This window comes from Sus scrofa, chromosome 12 (assembly GCF_000003025.6).
Source record: "Sus scrofa isolate TJ Tabasco breed Duroc chromosome 12, Sscrofa11.1, whole genome shotgun sequence".
NCBI lineage: Eukaryota > Metazoa > Chordata > Mammalia > Artiodactyla > Suidae > Sus > Sus scrofa.
The window spans coordinates 22,118,455-22,131,421 of record NC_010454.4 but is presented as its reverse complement, the minus strand read 5'-3'; the positions used below and the strand labels follow the sequence as shown (position 1 = coordinate 22,131,421).

Genomic DNA, 12,967 nt, shown 5'->3' with positions numbered 1-12,967 from the left:
TTAAGGAACCCTTGAAAAGGTGGAAGAGGTTGTATAATCTTACAAAATAGCCTGGGAGTTCCCGTCATGGCGCAACAGAAACAGGTCTGACTAGTATCCATGAAGATGCAGGTTCAATCCTGGCCTCGCTCAGTGAGTTAAGGATCTGGTGGTGCCCTGAGCTGTGGTGCAGGTCACAGATGTTGCTCGGATCTGGTGTTGCTGTGGTGTAGGCCGGCAGCTATAGCTCTGATTCAGCCCCTAGCCTGGGAACCCCATACACTGTGAGTGCAGTCCTAAAAAGACAAATAATAAGAAGAAGAATAGCCTGACTGAAAGTAGAGTGTGAATGAGACCATGACAACTCTTGAGCCTTCTTAGATCCAGGAATTTTGTCTCCCGTCTACTCTTGTATCTTTGGGCTTTGAGGCGCACCGTCCACACACGGCTTCTGAGCTTTGATTTTAAACACCCAGTCCCCGCAGGTATAGGTAAAGTCATTTGTTGACTAAGGAGGGTGTCATCAGGAAGCATGTATGGAAAGCACATTGACCTGTGCTGCCCCTTGACTAGGTGTGGATTTGTACTCTAGGCCAGCACCAGGCAGTCACACAGGCCAGCACCAGGCCAGCACCAGGCAGTCACACAGGCACCTGGTACATGGCCGACCCTATATCTCCCTGGCTTTAGCTGTGAGGATATAGCCCTAACAAGGTCCTTGATTCTACAAAATTTTTTTTTTTTTTTGGCTGTGAGCTTGGCATGTGGAAGTTCCCAGGCTAGGGGTCACCTTGGAGCTGCAGCTGCTGGCCTACACCACAGCCACAGCAATGCAGGATCCGTGCTATGTCTGCAAGCCATGCTGCAGCCTGTGGCAGCATCGGATCCTTAACCCACTGATCGAGGCCAGGAATCAAACTCACATCCTCATGGACTCTTTGTTGGGCTCTTAACCCACTGAGCCACAATGGCAGTGCCCAGAGATCTTTCGAGTTTTGGCTCCATTTGTTTTGTGACATTGGTCAGATCACTTTGATTCTCTGAGTTTGTTTTCCCTAGCCATAAAATGGTGTTCACAGTACTTTCAGAGGTTGTTGTAAATAAAAGAATGTCTGAAAGTGCTATATAAATCCTGAATGTTAGTGGGTTTTTTTTATTGTTTTTAGTGCTGCACTCGGGGCACATGAAGTTCCCAGGCTAGGGGTCAAATCAGAGCTACAGCTGCCGGCCTACACCACATCCACACCAGATCTGATCCATGTCTGTGACCTACACCATAGCTCACGGCCACACCGGATCCTTAACCCACTTGAATGAGGCCAGGGCTCAAACCTGCATCCTCATGGATACTAGTCAGGTTCGTTACTGCTGAGCCATGACAGGAACTCCCGAATGTCAGTGGTTTTAAGCAAAAGACTTCCAGGTAGTTTTCGTAGACTTATTTCTATTAATAAATCATATTGTGACAACATTATGTGATGATATACTTTTGTTTCTTTATTAATATTTACATTTGACAGAATATGAAGGAGTTCCCATTGTGACTCAATAGGTAAGGGTCCAACATTGTCTTTGTGAAGATGCAGGTTCAATTCCTGGCCTTGCTCAGTGGGTTAAGGATCTGGTGTTGCCACAAGCTACAGCATGGGTTGCAGATGCAGCTCGGATCCAGTGTTGCTATGGCTGTGCATAGGCCTCAGCTGCTACTCCAGTTTGATCCCTTGCCTGGGAACTTCCCTATGCCACATATGTGGCTTAAAAAAAAGGGGGGGTGGATAGAGCCTTTTGCCTTTGTGGAGTCCTCATTATTGGTCCATAGAGTCTGTTGGCTGAACTTTTCCCTTGCAGAGTAAAACACCGTCTATTTTTAAGGGATTTTTTTTTTTTTTCTTTTTAAAAGAATCGGTACCATCCAGCTTTCCTCAAAATTGGGTTTATCTTGGCTTACAGAAGTTGATCTTTTCACCCCAGAGTTGTCCTTTGCACACTGCTTGTTTCTTGGGGCCCTTGGGTTCTGGCTCTGTCACTTGAAGTAGCCTTAAACCTGAATGGACAAAGTGCTCAGAAACTTCTTAGAGATGGCAGAACCTGGTTGAGGTGACCGCCCCTTGAGGGATGGTGCTAAAGGAGCCAACAGGTTGTTCTTGGTCCTGCTCCATTCTGCCTGCCCAGGTTGGCTCTAATCACTGCCACCTGCTCAGGGTCTCGCTGGTGTCCTTCAGAGCCTGGCAAAGCCTGTCTGCCCTACCCCCCCGGCCCCACCCTGGCAAGTAGATGCAGATTTTCGGGGCCCTGAGAAATCTGAGTCTTAGAGAAATACTTTGAGGATGACCTGAAAGAGCTTCGGTTTGGGTAGATTTGGAATGAAAACAGGGTTCAAGGGTCTGCTGGAAGGTGTTAAGGAGCTTTCTCTGTAATTATTGACTCTAATGGCCTCTGTCCATCCTTAAACAGACCTCGAAGAGTGAAGGAGAGTTGTGTTTTATGGGAAGCTAAACGTAAACTACTGGGCCTACAGTGCCAGCCTCCTTGTCTGTATATATCATCCCATTACCGTGTCCTGCTTAACTAGAGAAATTCTGACAGTGATTCAGGAGGAATAATAATACACACTCTAAGACAGTGCTGTCTATTAAGCTGAGTAGTCTCTCCATGTGCTGTTTAGGTAACAACTACTTATTGGACATGGCCTAGGTCCCAGAAGTCATGCTTCCATCTCATTGGGTTATACCTTTCTTGGGGAGGTAATTCATAGTTGTAGTAATTAGGAAAAGCTGTGTATAGCAGTTTTCTTCCTGTGAAGGAGCAGATGTGTGCTGGATGTGTTAGATCTGTGACCTTAGCCAGAAAACTTGAGTCTCAGTTTCCTCATTTGTGACATGGTTATAATACCAAATACTTCTGCAGGGGTGGCTATAAGATAAAGATTGAATGCATATAAAGTGCCCAGGAAAGTGCCTGGAACATGATGGATACCAAATAAATGGTAGCTGCTGTAGCTGTTAGTTAATGCAAAGTGTGGGAATACTATAACTTAGGTGCATGAGAACCCATTCCAGGTGTTCCCTGGTGGCGCAGCAGGTTAAGGATCTGGTGTTCTCACTGCTGTGGCTCAGGTTGCTGTTGTAGTGAGGTTTTGATCCCTGGCTGGGAAACTTCCACGTGCTTCAGGTGCACCCCCCTCGCCCCCGAAAGAAACTATTCCAGTGATGTCCAGCATGCTTTTCACATTACCTTGTATTTGGTGGCATTTTTTTTTTTTAATTTTATGGCCACACCTGTAACATATGGAAGTTCCTGAGCCAGGGATTGAATCTGAGGCACAGCCACGACCTACATCAAAGCTGTGGCAACGCTGGCTCCCACCACACTGGGCTGGGGATCGAACCCACATCTCCATTGTGACCAAGCCTCTGTTGTCGGATTCTTAACCTGTCGTGCCATGGTGGAAACTCTGCAATTTTTGTCTTTTAAGGGTAAATTTGATTTTATTTTTGCTTACTTTTTTCTTTTTGAATTTGATTTTTGAAAATGGCCAAAAATTGGAGTTCCCATTGTGGCTCAGTGGTTGGCGAACCCAGCTGGCACTGATGAGGATGTGGGTTTGATCCCTGGCCTCGCTCAGTGGGTTAAGGATCTGGCATTGACATGAGCTGTGGTGTAGGTCGTAGACGCAACTCAGATCCCACATTGCTGTGGCTGTGGTGTCGGCCAGTGGCTACAGCTCCAATTTGACCCCTAGCTGGGAACCTCCATATGCAGCGAGAGTGGCCCTGAAAAGACAAAAAGACCAAAAATCAGAGTCAGACATGGGTACAGATATTTTTGTTGATGGTTCACCCTTAGAAATGGGATGTCTGAAGAGTTCCATGGTGGCTCTGTGGGTTAAGGCTCTGACATCACTGCTGTGGGGAGGCTTCAATCCCTGGCCCAGGAACTTCCACATGGTGTGGGCATGCCCCCCCCCAAAAAAGGGAAAGAAATGAGATGCAACTGTCATATGCTATTTATGGACCTGTCTGACAGACTAGTTTTGGAGGCAGTTCCAGAAAAGGTCTTTCCAAATTTTTTGACCAGCGATTCTATCATTGAAAATATGTAACTTCTGCAAATGAACCTATCATGCATAATTTGAAAATCACCCATTCTCGTCTGTACTTCTAAGTGCTAGAATAAATGACACAGCCTGTAAATGCTGCAGGAGAGCAAAGGAGGGAATTAGGATAAAGTGGATTGCTTCGGGAAAGCCTTGAGAAGATGGGACTTGAGTTGAACCTTAAAGGATAGATAGGATTTGGTAGTCTGGCATTTCTGAGTATTGTTGGGGAGTCACAAGAGCAAAGCATGTGTAATTCAGCTTATTTAGCGTATATTGAATGAATACCTACCATGTGCTGTATATCTGGCTGAGCTTGGGGACTCAGATGAGTGAACTCTGATGTTAAGAAACACAGTGTATTGGAGTTCCAGTCGTGGCACAGTACAAACGAATCCGACTAGGAACCATGCGGTTGCAGGTTCGATCCCTGGCCTCACGTTAAGGATCTGGCGTTGCCGTGAGCTGTAGTGTAGGTCACAGACCTGGCTCGGATCTGGCGTTGCTGTGGCATAGGCTGGCAGCTACAGCTCCTATTAGACCCCTAGCCTGGGAACCTCCTTATGCTGCAGGTGCAGCCCTAAAAGACAAAAAGACAAAAAGAAAAGAAAGAAACACACAGTATGAGGAAGAAGCATGTGTAATGGATAGTTATATTACAATATAGGAGAGTGGTAAAGAGATACAGAGAGACAGTGGGAGTGCAGAAAAGTGGTACGTAATCCCACGTAGGACTTAGGGGAGGAAGAGAAGGTGAGATCAGGCTGACTGACGTGGCAGGTTACTGTCTACTGACATGAAAGGAGCGTAATTGGGTGAGAGCAAATTGACGTGGAAGCTAAGGATTTGAAACTTGACAGGGCAGGAGATGCAAAGCCCTTGAAAAAGTTTGAGCTAGTATTGGGGGGCGATGAGTGAGTTGACGGGTGCAGAATGGATTGGAACGCTAAGAGAGGAGAAGCAAGGAAAACATTTGAGAGGCTTTTTGAAGTAGAACAGGCTCAATATCAGAAAGCCCTAACTTAGAATTGAGGAGGAAGGGATGGAAAAGCAGAGAAAAAATCATCCAGAATAAGTCGAGTTCTTGACTGACTTGTCATGGGAACTGGAAAAGGGTCATATATTGGTTCTGAACTTTAGTGTCTGGAGGAGTAGGGATGAGGGGTGGTGAATATGTTTAACGTGCAGCCCAGAGGCTCACAGAGCCTGGTCCTTCGGGAAAGCACCGAGGCAACTCTTTTGGCCCCTGTCCCTCCAGTCCTTCTGCCCCTCACCATCTCCACATCCAGACCTAACTGCTTTTGGTTCTAATGGCAGCTCCTCCACCCCCGCCACCCATGATCCGAAATGGTGCCAGGGATGCTCCCCCTCCCCCACCGCCGTACCGGATGCACGGCTCAGAACCCCTGAGCCGAGGCAAGCCCCCACCTCCGCCCTCAAGGACGCCGGCTGGGCCACCCCCTCCTCCTCCACCGCCTCTGAGGAATGGCCACAGAGATTCCATTACCACTGTCCGATCTTTCTTGGGTGAGTAGCCAGCTGTTTTAGTCCCACAGTTCCTCTGGTGACTTCGCTGTGTCCACTGGCAACTGCAGGGTGGGAATGGTGACGCGGTGTCCTCTGCTCTCTGCTGACTTTAACCTCAGACTTCTAGGTCTCATCCATGAACATCCCTTCCCTTGGGGGACTTCTAGGCAAGGTTACTTTGGAATAGACTGAACTGAAATCAGCAGGTGCTAACTGGAAAGTTACTCTGCTCTTTGGGATTCTTGAGACAGGAGTTACATATCCTCCCAGGAAGAAGAGCTCCTCCCTGGACCTTTAAAAGCAGAACAGAACACTGTGCACAACATTTATCTAACAGTCCAAAGCCGCTGACTAGCTGTGCTGCTTAGAAGAAGTCACTTCATTTTTCTGGACCTCGCTTCCCTTGTGTGTGAAGCAAGGAGATTGACTAGATCAGCAGTGTATCAGATTAACTTTTCCAAGGTTATAAATGAATCTTAGGTCCCACCTAAAAGATTCCAGCTTGTAGGTCTGGGACGGAGCACCAGGTAAAGATTTCCCAGAGGGTGGTGTTAGACCCTCTGTTGAGGAAGTCTGGAAAGATCTGAACAGTCCCTTTTAGCCTGGTCACTGTAGTGTCTTCACTGGTTGACGCTTCTCTGCTCCTGCTCTAGTCTGTTCCCATTAAGTGGACTGTTCCTATTAGTATTTTTGCTTTGAAGATATGCCCTTTGCAGTGTGATCATTGACCTTCTCGTGGCGGGGCCATGAGAGTGGGAGTAGGGGCCCTGGCATGGCTCTCCTGACCGTTGCAGAGCTAAACGAGGGTAGCCTGGGCCGAAAGGGAATTATCTGGTCAGATCTCTCACTAGAGCTGGTGGCAGATGTTCCTATTTTAGGTTAATTTCTCTGAATTTGTGGATTCAGTTCAGTTTCCCATGGCGATAGTCTCTAAGATGACTAACATACTGAAGCAAAAAACTGTATTTCCTTCTCCTGCCATGCAAACAGCTGGGCTCTCTCCCTAGTATGTGCCTGGTTTTTTTTTGTGGAAAGATTTAAAGACCCAGTTCAAAGACTCGTTCCTTAACGTAAAGAGCCTTTGAACGCATCCTCTGTGCATACGAGGTGAAGAGAGTAATGCTGTTGCCGTCTTCATGAACCCAGCTTCACTGGGCGAGGCAGGAAGGGCAGAAGTGCTGGGAGGAACAGAGGTGGCAGAGGAGCATGTGGGAGCACAGGAAGGGTGATATGAATTAATACTCTGTTCCTTTTGCAGATGATTTTGAATCAAAGTATTCTTTCCATCCAGTAGAAGACTTTCCTGCTCCAGAAGAATATAAACACTTTCAGAGAGTATATCCCAGCAAAACCAACCGAGGTGAGAAGTACGGTCATGGAGGTCTTCTCTAGTTGCGTACGCCGTAGAACCTTTGCTCCAGTTAAAATCTGCTTCTCAGAGTTCCTGTCGTAGCTCAGCAGGTTAAGAACCTGACTAGTATCCGTGAAGATGTGGGTTCGATCCCTGGCCTTACTCAGTGGGTTAAGGATCTGGCGTTGCCACAAGCTGCGATGTAGGTCACAGACGAGGCTTGGATCTGGCATTGCTGTGACTGTGGTGTCGGTCGCCGGCCTCAGGTCTGATTCAATCCTAGCCTGGAGACTTTCATATGCCGTGGGTGTGGCCATTGTGTGTGTGGGGGGGAGTTCTTATTGCCTGCATTTTCTTTAGATAAGCTTAAATAGCCTCTCGTTTTAGGGATGTTATTCAGTGTGATGGGTGACCTTGTGTCTGTGGGATTTATTTATTTATTTATTTTCCAGCTGCCCGTGGAGCCCCACCTCTGCCACCCATTCTCAGGTGAAGCCTGGCTTGGTCCTGTTCCTCAGGAAAAGAATGACCCTCTCCTCTTCTCAGATGGTCCCTTCCATTCCCCTGAAACCTGCATGACAGCTCCTAACGTGTTTTTCCAGTGCAACCAACCTCTAGACTCCAAGCGTCCTCCCAGCTCACTTCCATCTATGCATCTTGACTCTGGACTTGGTGACCGGACTCTTTGTATTGACAGTGGGGTCTCAAACCCTGCGTCCATCCCTCCTCTAGCAAGCCCTGCTGGCCAGATGAGGAAAAAGCTTCCGTGTCTTCTGCTTTCCTTTGGGGAAAGGTGCCTTGTGATGAATTAACTCGTTGTTGGGGCAGGGTGGAGAATGATACTCCTGCTTTCTCCTACCCACTGTGGGGGGAGCTTGGTGGGTATATATTGTATTTCATCATTCTAGGAGGCTGGCGTGGCCAGGACCTCTGGGGTGGGCATTTTTAGTGAAATGGAAAAGGAGTTTGCGGAGAAGTGATCTGTTTTAAAGGTCAGGTTTAGCGAATGGGCAGGGAAATGGATCTGTTTATTTTTAGGGGTAATTTGATTTTGCTCTCACCCCACCCCACGCCCCTACCCAGAAGTAAGTTGGATGTAAACACTAAATACTAATCAATTGAACTAAACATCTAATAAAAGGAGAGGGTAGAATAACCCGGGGATCCTTTTAGAGCTAGTCATTTCCTCCGCAGCACAGGGACCAGGAGCCATTTGAGCCCTCTGGGGCTCCCTGCTCCATTTCCTCAGGTGCTGAGGCTGAGGGATGTTTTTCTTCCTCTCACCACCTGTCCCTTTCATTCACTCATCATGGAGTCACACACCCCAGAAACCTCTAGTGAGAGATAGGAAACTAGGACCTTGGCCTTGGCCTTAACCTTGACCTTGACCTTGATCTTGAGGCTGCCTCACTCTTTCCTGAATGACCCCGAAGGCCATGGGCCCTTTCAGTCCTGATCAGAAACTTTAGCCCCAGATGGATGCTCCAGCATGACAGAGAAGGGAAGGGTGAAGGGACCAGCTCTGTGGGTCTGTAGCCCATCTGACTGAGCAGACTCTTCCCATTCCTTCCTCTGCCACTCAGCCCCAGGACTGCAGGGGTTAACACAGCAGAGCAGAGAAAGTCAAGGCAGCTTATGGGATAGTCAGAGATTCCTCTGTGTCAAGAAGCACAAAGACTTTGGTGAGGTGAGCCTCAGTCCAGTTGCCCTTCCCTGGCAGCCAGCAATATGTTTGTTTCCGTCTTCCAGGTCCTGGTTAAAGAGCCCAGAGAAAACGGAGGTTCCCAATCTGCGTAGGAACCGAGCTCGGCTCACGGTACAGGGACTTCCCCTTGTCTGAGAGCGCGCTGGAGCGCCTGGGCTCCACGCAGAAGATGGTTTGATTTGCCAAAGCTCTTGCCCAGTGCAGAGGCTGCTCAAAGCTCGAGGGAGAGTAAAGGAGCCGTGGCTGTCGCTTAGAATGCATGGGGAAAGTCAGTGAGAACTTTTCCTCAGATATATCGCAGGCTTAGACTGCCCTAGGAGCCTTTCCAATCTATGGGATCTTGGACTAAGGATCTGTACATGGTGCCCAGTGAAACCCAGGTCTTCCCCGTGCTAGAGGAGAGAGTTCTCAACTTGGGGTATATGGGTCTGCTATCCTTTGCCATCCCCTGGACCACGTTGGCTCCTCGGGCAAACCAGGATTAGGTCTGTCACCACACTCGTTCTAATCATTCTTTATTTAGCATTCTTATTTTCAAATCTGTTAGCAGTTGCCTCCCAGCAGTATCCCCAGCATCCCGAAGCCAGGAGAGCTGAGAGGGGGGATGCAGGTGGAGGGAAAAGAAAGTACAAGACCTGAGACTGCAGCAGGTTCCAGGGTAGATGCTGACAGGTTACTGAACTCGGACTGTGAAGTCTTCCCATTTATTTTTGAAATGGGAGTTGATGCCTTTTGTACAATGTTATCAAAGCGGATCTTTTTTCCCCCTTTACTGAAACACAGAGCGTCAAAATAAGCATCATATGTGAAAGCCAAACCTCAGCTTTTCATTGGGGCTGATATCTTCTTCCCCTATGACCTGCTGCCCCTCGTATTCCCCAGCGTTTGGACTGTGTCATGTGGGTGTTTGATTATATTTTCATTTTCTTGGCCTCATGAGAAAAGGCCTGGGAGTAGATCGAGTCAGATGGATCTTCTTTTTCAGAGCATGTTGATGACACAGTACCTATTTAAATGTCTTTGCCTTATGCATAATTTGGTCCCTCTGTTAATAACAGATTTATTATGTATATTCACTGTCGAAGAATGGGAATGTGATCCTCATAGTTACTGATCTATTTTGTATGCTGTAAAAAGCTTGTAATATAGGTTTAAGGTGGGCTGGCTACAAGAGCACTAAAACTTCTCACCTTTTAAACTGTTCTTTTTATCTGCTTGTGGGATTGTCGTCTCTTCGGTGGAAGATTGGGTGGCCTCATGTTGAGGCTGTCGCCCAGTCCCATTAACCCCCTTACCCACCCCCCCCCACCACCACCACCAAGAAGGAAGAGACATTGCCCAGCTGAGCATCAGGAAAACTGTGTTAGAAGCCCTTGTATGGGTTTGGTTTTATGATGTTTTTCTCCAGTGGGAAAAACTTAATTGTTTCTTACCGCCCTTTCTGGGAAACAGGGCCGTGGCCCCCAGGTTTTTAAATGAGCTAGATGCCCCTCGCCCCTCTTCTCTTGTCCCCAAACCTGGATCACAGCACTTGGAGATTCCAGGGGTGGTCTTCTCTGTCGTGGGGACTTCCTCCAGCTGCAGAGGCCCAGCATTTTCTCGGCCTGGGCCCGCAGAGTGAGAGCACTAAGGGCTGTCCCCCCTCGGATATGAGGCTCCCGTCTCCAGAAATTCATCCCATCCCAACTGGCAAAGGCAAGGAGACTAGCCACTGGCCTTGGCCCTGGGGCCACCCCCTCGCCCCCTAGCTTCCCGACTGGAAACCCAGATTTACCTCCAGGGAGAGGTGAGATAAATTTGTAAATAGACTTACCACAGAGCAACTCAGGGTTGGGGTGTATTTTAATTCTCCTGATCACTTGAAATAATCTGTAGGCCGAGTGCTTATGGGAGTGGGGGAGAAGTGTGACTCCAGGGTCCTTCCCTTCTGCAGAGCGCTGGGGGCGGAGTGTAGGGCAGCTGAGGCCCTTTGATGGCACTACACTGAGCTGTCTGTTCTTCTGGAAACCCAACCTACCATCAGCTGCAAATCAAATTCTTCACATGCCAGTTGTAGTCTTTCTTTATCTATTGAATCTCAGTCCCTGGCCGTATGTGGTCAAGGTGGCTTTCTGTGAGCCACCCCAGTTTAGGGAATGGGAGGCGTTACAACTCATCCCCTAAAAGCAAAATGAAGCAAAACTACAACCACCTTCAAAACACATATTAAAAAAAAAAAAAGGATAACAGTTTGACCGAAGGAAGGGTTTGGTTCCATTCAACTCCACGTTCATTGTGCCTTTACTTGTGTTAGATTTCTGTGCTGTCTTCCTTGCTCCCTCTTTGAAGCAATTAAAATCTTCCTTGATAACTGCTGTTTCCTTCTTTTTACTCCTGTTTCTGACAACTTAGTGGGTTCCCTCTCTAATTGTCTTAAATCTCATTCCACTGGTGGCAGAGGGGGCCGAGCCTTCTTTTCTCGTGTCTGACCTTTGTCCTTTCCCACGGCGACCAGCACGGGAGCCATAGTCAACACTGAATAAAAGACTAGATTGACATGTGTGAAGAGTGTGTGTGTGTGTGTGTGTGTGTGCACGCGTGCGTGTCCATCCTGCATGTAGATCAGTTTCTTTTAAAAAATAATTTATTGTATGATTTATTTTGGAGTTGTTTCTGATTACCGTGTTCCCTCTCCCAATTAGTATTGATTTTCCCTCCCCTTTCTACAATGTATAATCCAGTCTCAGGTTGGATTCTCTGGTACATGTCTTTCTTCTGGATGCCGTGCAGTTCAATTAAACCTTGCTTAAAAACAAAAACAAAAAAACCTGAAAACTGTGTACTCTTGTCTGGACTCCCACTGCAAGTGGTGGCATAGAGAGGAGAAAATCTGCTGCTTCGGGTTAGGGTAGTGGTTTGACCCCAGGTTCCCTGAGAAAGTAGATGTACTAACTTGGGCAGAAGCATCTGCAGCTTCCTGAGCGTCTTCTCTCCTCCCCTCCAGCTGCTTTGAAGAATCACAGTTGTAGTTAGCCATGCGGACTGGCTAATTCTGAAAGAGCTGGTCGTGATTTCTCTTTGCCACCAACTCCCCTTTGCCCGTGATTTCGGGGAACCCAGGAGACCCCCTGGCCTCGTGTCTTTTCCTAAGGGTTCTCTCCTCCTGTGTGCGTGGTAGATTCTCACACTGAGATGTGAAGAAAAGGTGAAGGCAGAGCATACAGAGCAGGCGTGTATTTTTATGTGGGTGTTGCCTTTTTTTTTTTTTTTTCTTCACTGCTTTTTAAATGGAAATCTTAAGCTGGCTTTCTTGAACTTTGACTTTAGGTGTAAAAATTGAACCCGACAGTCTCTGCTGACTGTAGTCAGCTGACAGAATCACCACTAAGACTTAATGAGCTTAACGTGCACTTTCATCACTAGCAAAGGTCTTGGAATCATTTCCTGTACTGATTCATAATGGGTGTGTGTATGAGTCACTCTCACATAATTTAGATTAAAAAAAAAAAAAAAACCTATGAGGGGGAGGGAAGGGGAGGGGACACAGGCCTCCTTTCATTTTCATCCATACTTGCCAGATTGGCTGAATCCCTGATTATTTGACCCAGCGTTGTTATTAATATGATTAATAAACTATATTTATTGATTTAATTGTTCCTCCTGTGCCTTTGAATATTCAGCCCTCAAATGGAGCTTGCCTAAATGACCCTCGACTTCCTAACCCTGCGGGTATTCTCTGTCCTGTTGGGATGGTATTGCTTGTCTGTGTATGCGTGCACGTACCTGCCAGCGCACATGCGCACAGACATGCAAAAGATGCTGGACAGGTCCTTCCGGTGTGATTTGATTCCTTCCCCCACGATACTGTATATAAATTAGCAGGTGATAAGGACATGAGTCTGCCCACTGTAGTTATTACTGAGATGTAAGTCGCTTATGGTGGTGAATGTGCCTCTTAAATATTTCCTGGCCCAACCCAGCCACAAACTACAACTTACTGCAAGGAAGCTGCCTGCCTCTGACTTCCTATTACGCTGCAGACAGGGGTAAGAGAACTAAAATGTCAACCTCAGGATCCTAACCCCCCCAGAGGATAACTGGGGAGATGCTTCGTTTTTGATGTTAGAGCCTAGTCTGGATCTTTTTTTGTCTTTTTTTTGTTTTGTTTTGTTTTTGTTTTTGTTTAGGGCATATGGAGGTTCCCAGGCTAGGGGTCAAATCAGAGCTACAGCTGCTGGCCTACACCATAGCCACAGCAGTGCCGGAACCGAACTGCGTCTGTGACCTACACCACCATAGGTCACTGCAACACTGGATCCTTAACCCACCG

General features: G+C 47.4%; 1 protein-coding gene across 5 annotated transcripts in view; it reads left to right on the top strand.

Annotated features, from left to right (window-relative positions):
* The window catches only part of WIPF2 (WAS/WASL interacting protein family member 2), a 45,508-nt gene extending 33,220 nt beyond the window's left edge, over positions 1 to 12,288 (top strand). For 3 of the 5 annotated variants that reach the window (XM_005653907.3, XM_005653906.3, XM_021066134.1), the window contains 3 exons: positions 5,393 to 5,602; positions 6,861 to 6,962; positions 7,406 to 12,288. In XM_005653907.3, the coding sequence (XP_005653964.1) occupies positions 5,393 to 5,602; positions 6,861 to 6,962; positions 7,406 to 7,446 (353 nt within the window). In that variant the 3' untranslated portion in view covers positions 7,447 to 12,288. 5 annotated transcript variants of the gene reach the window in all.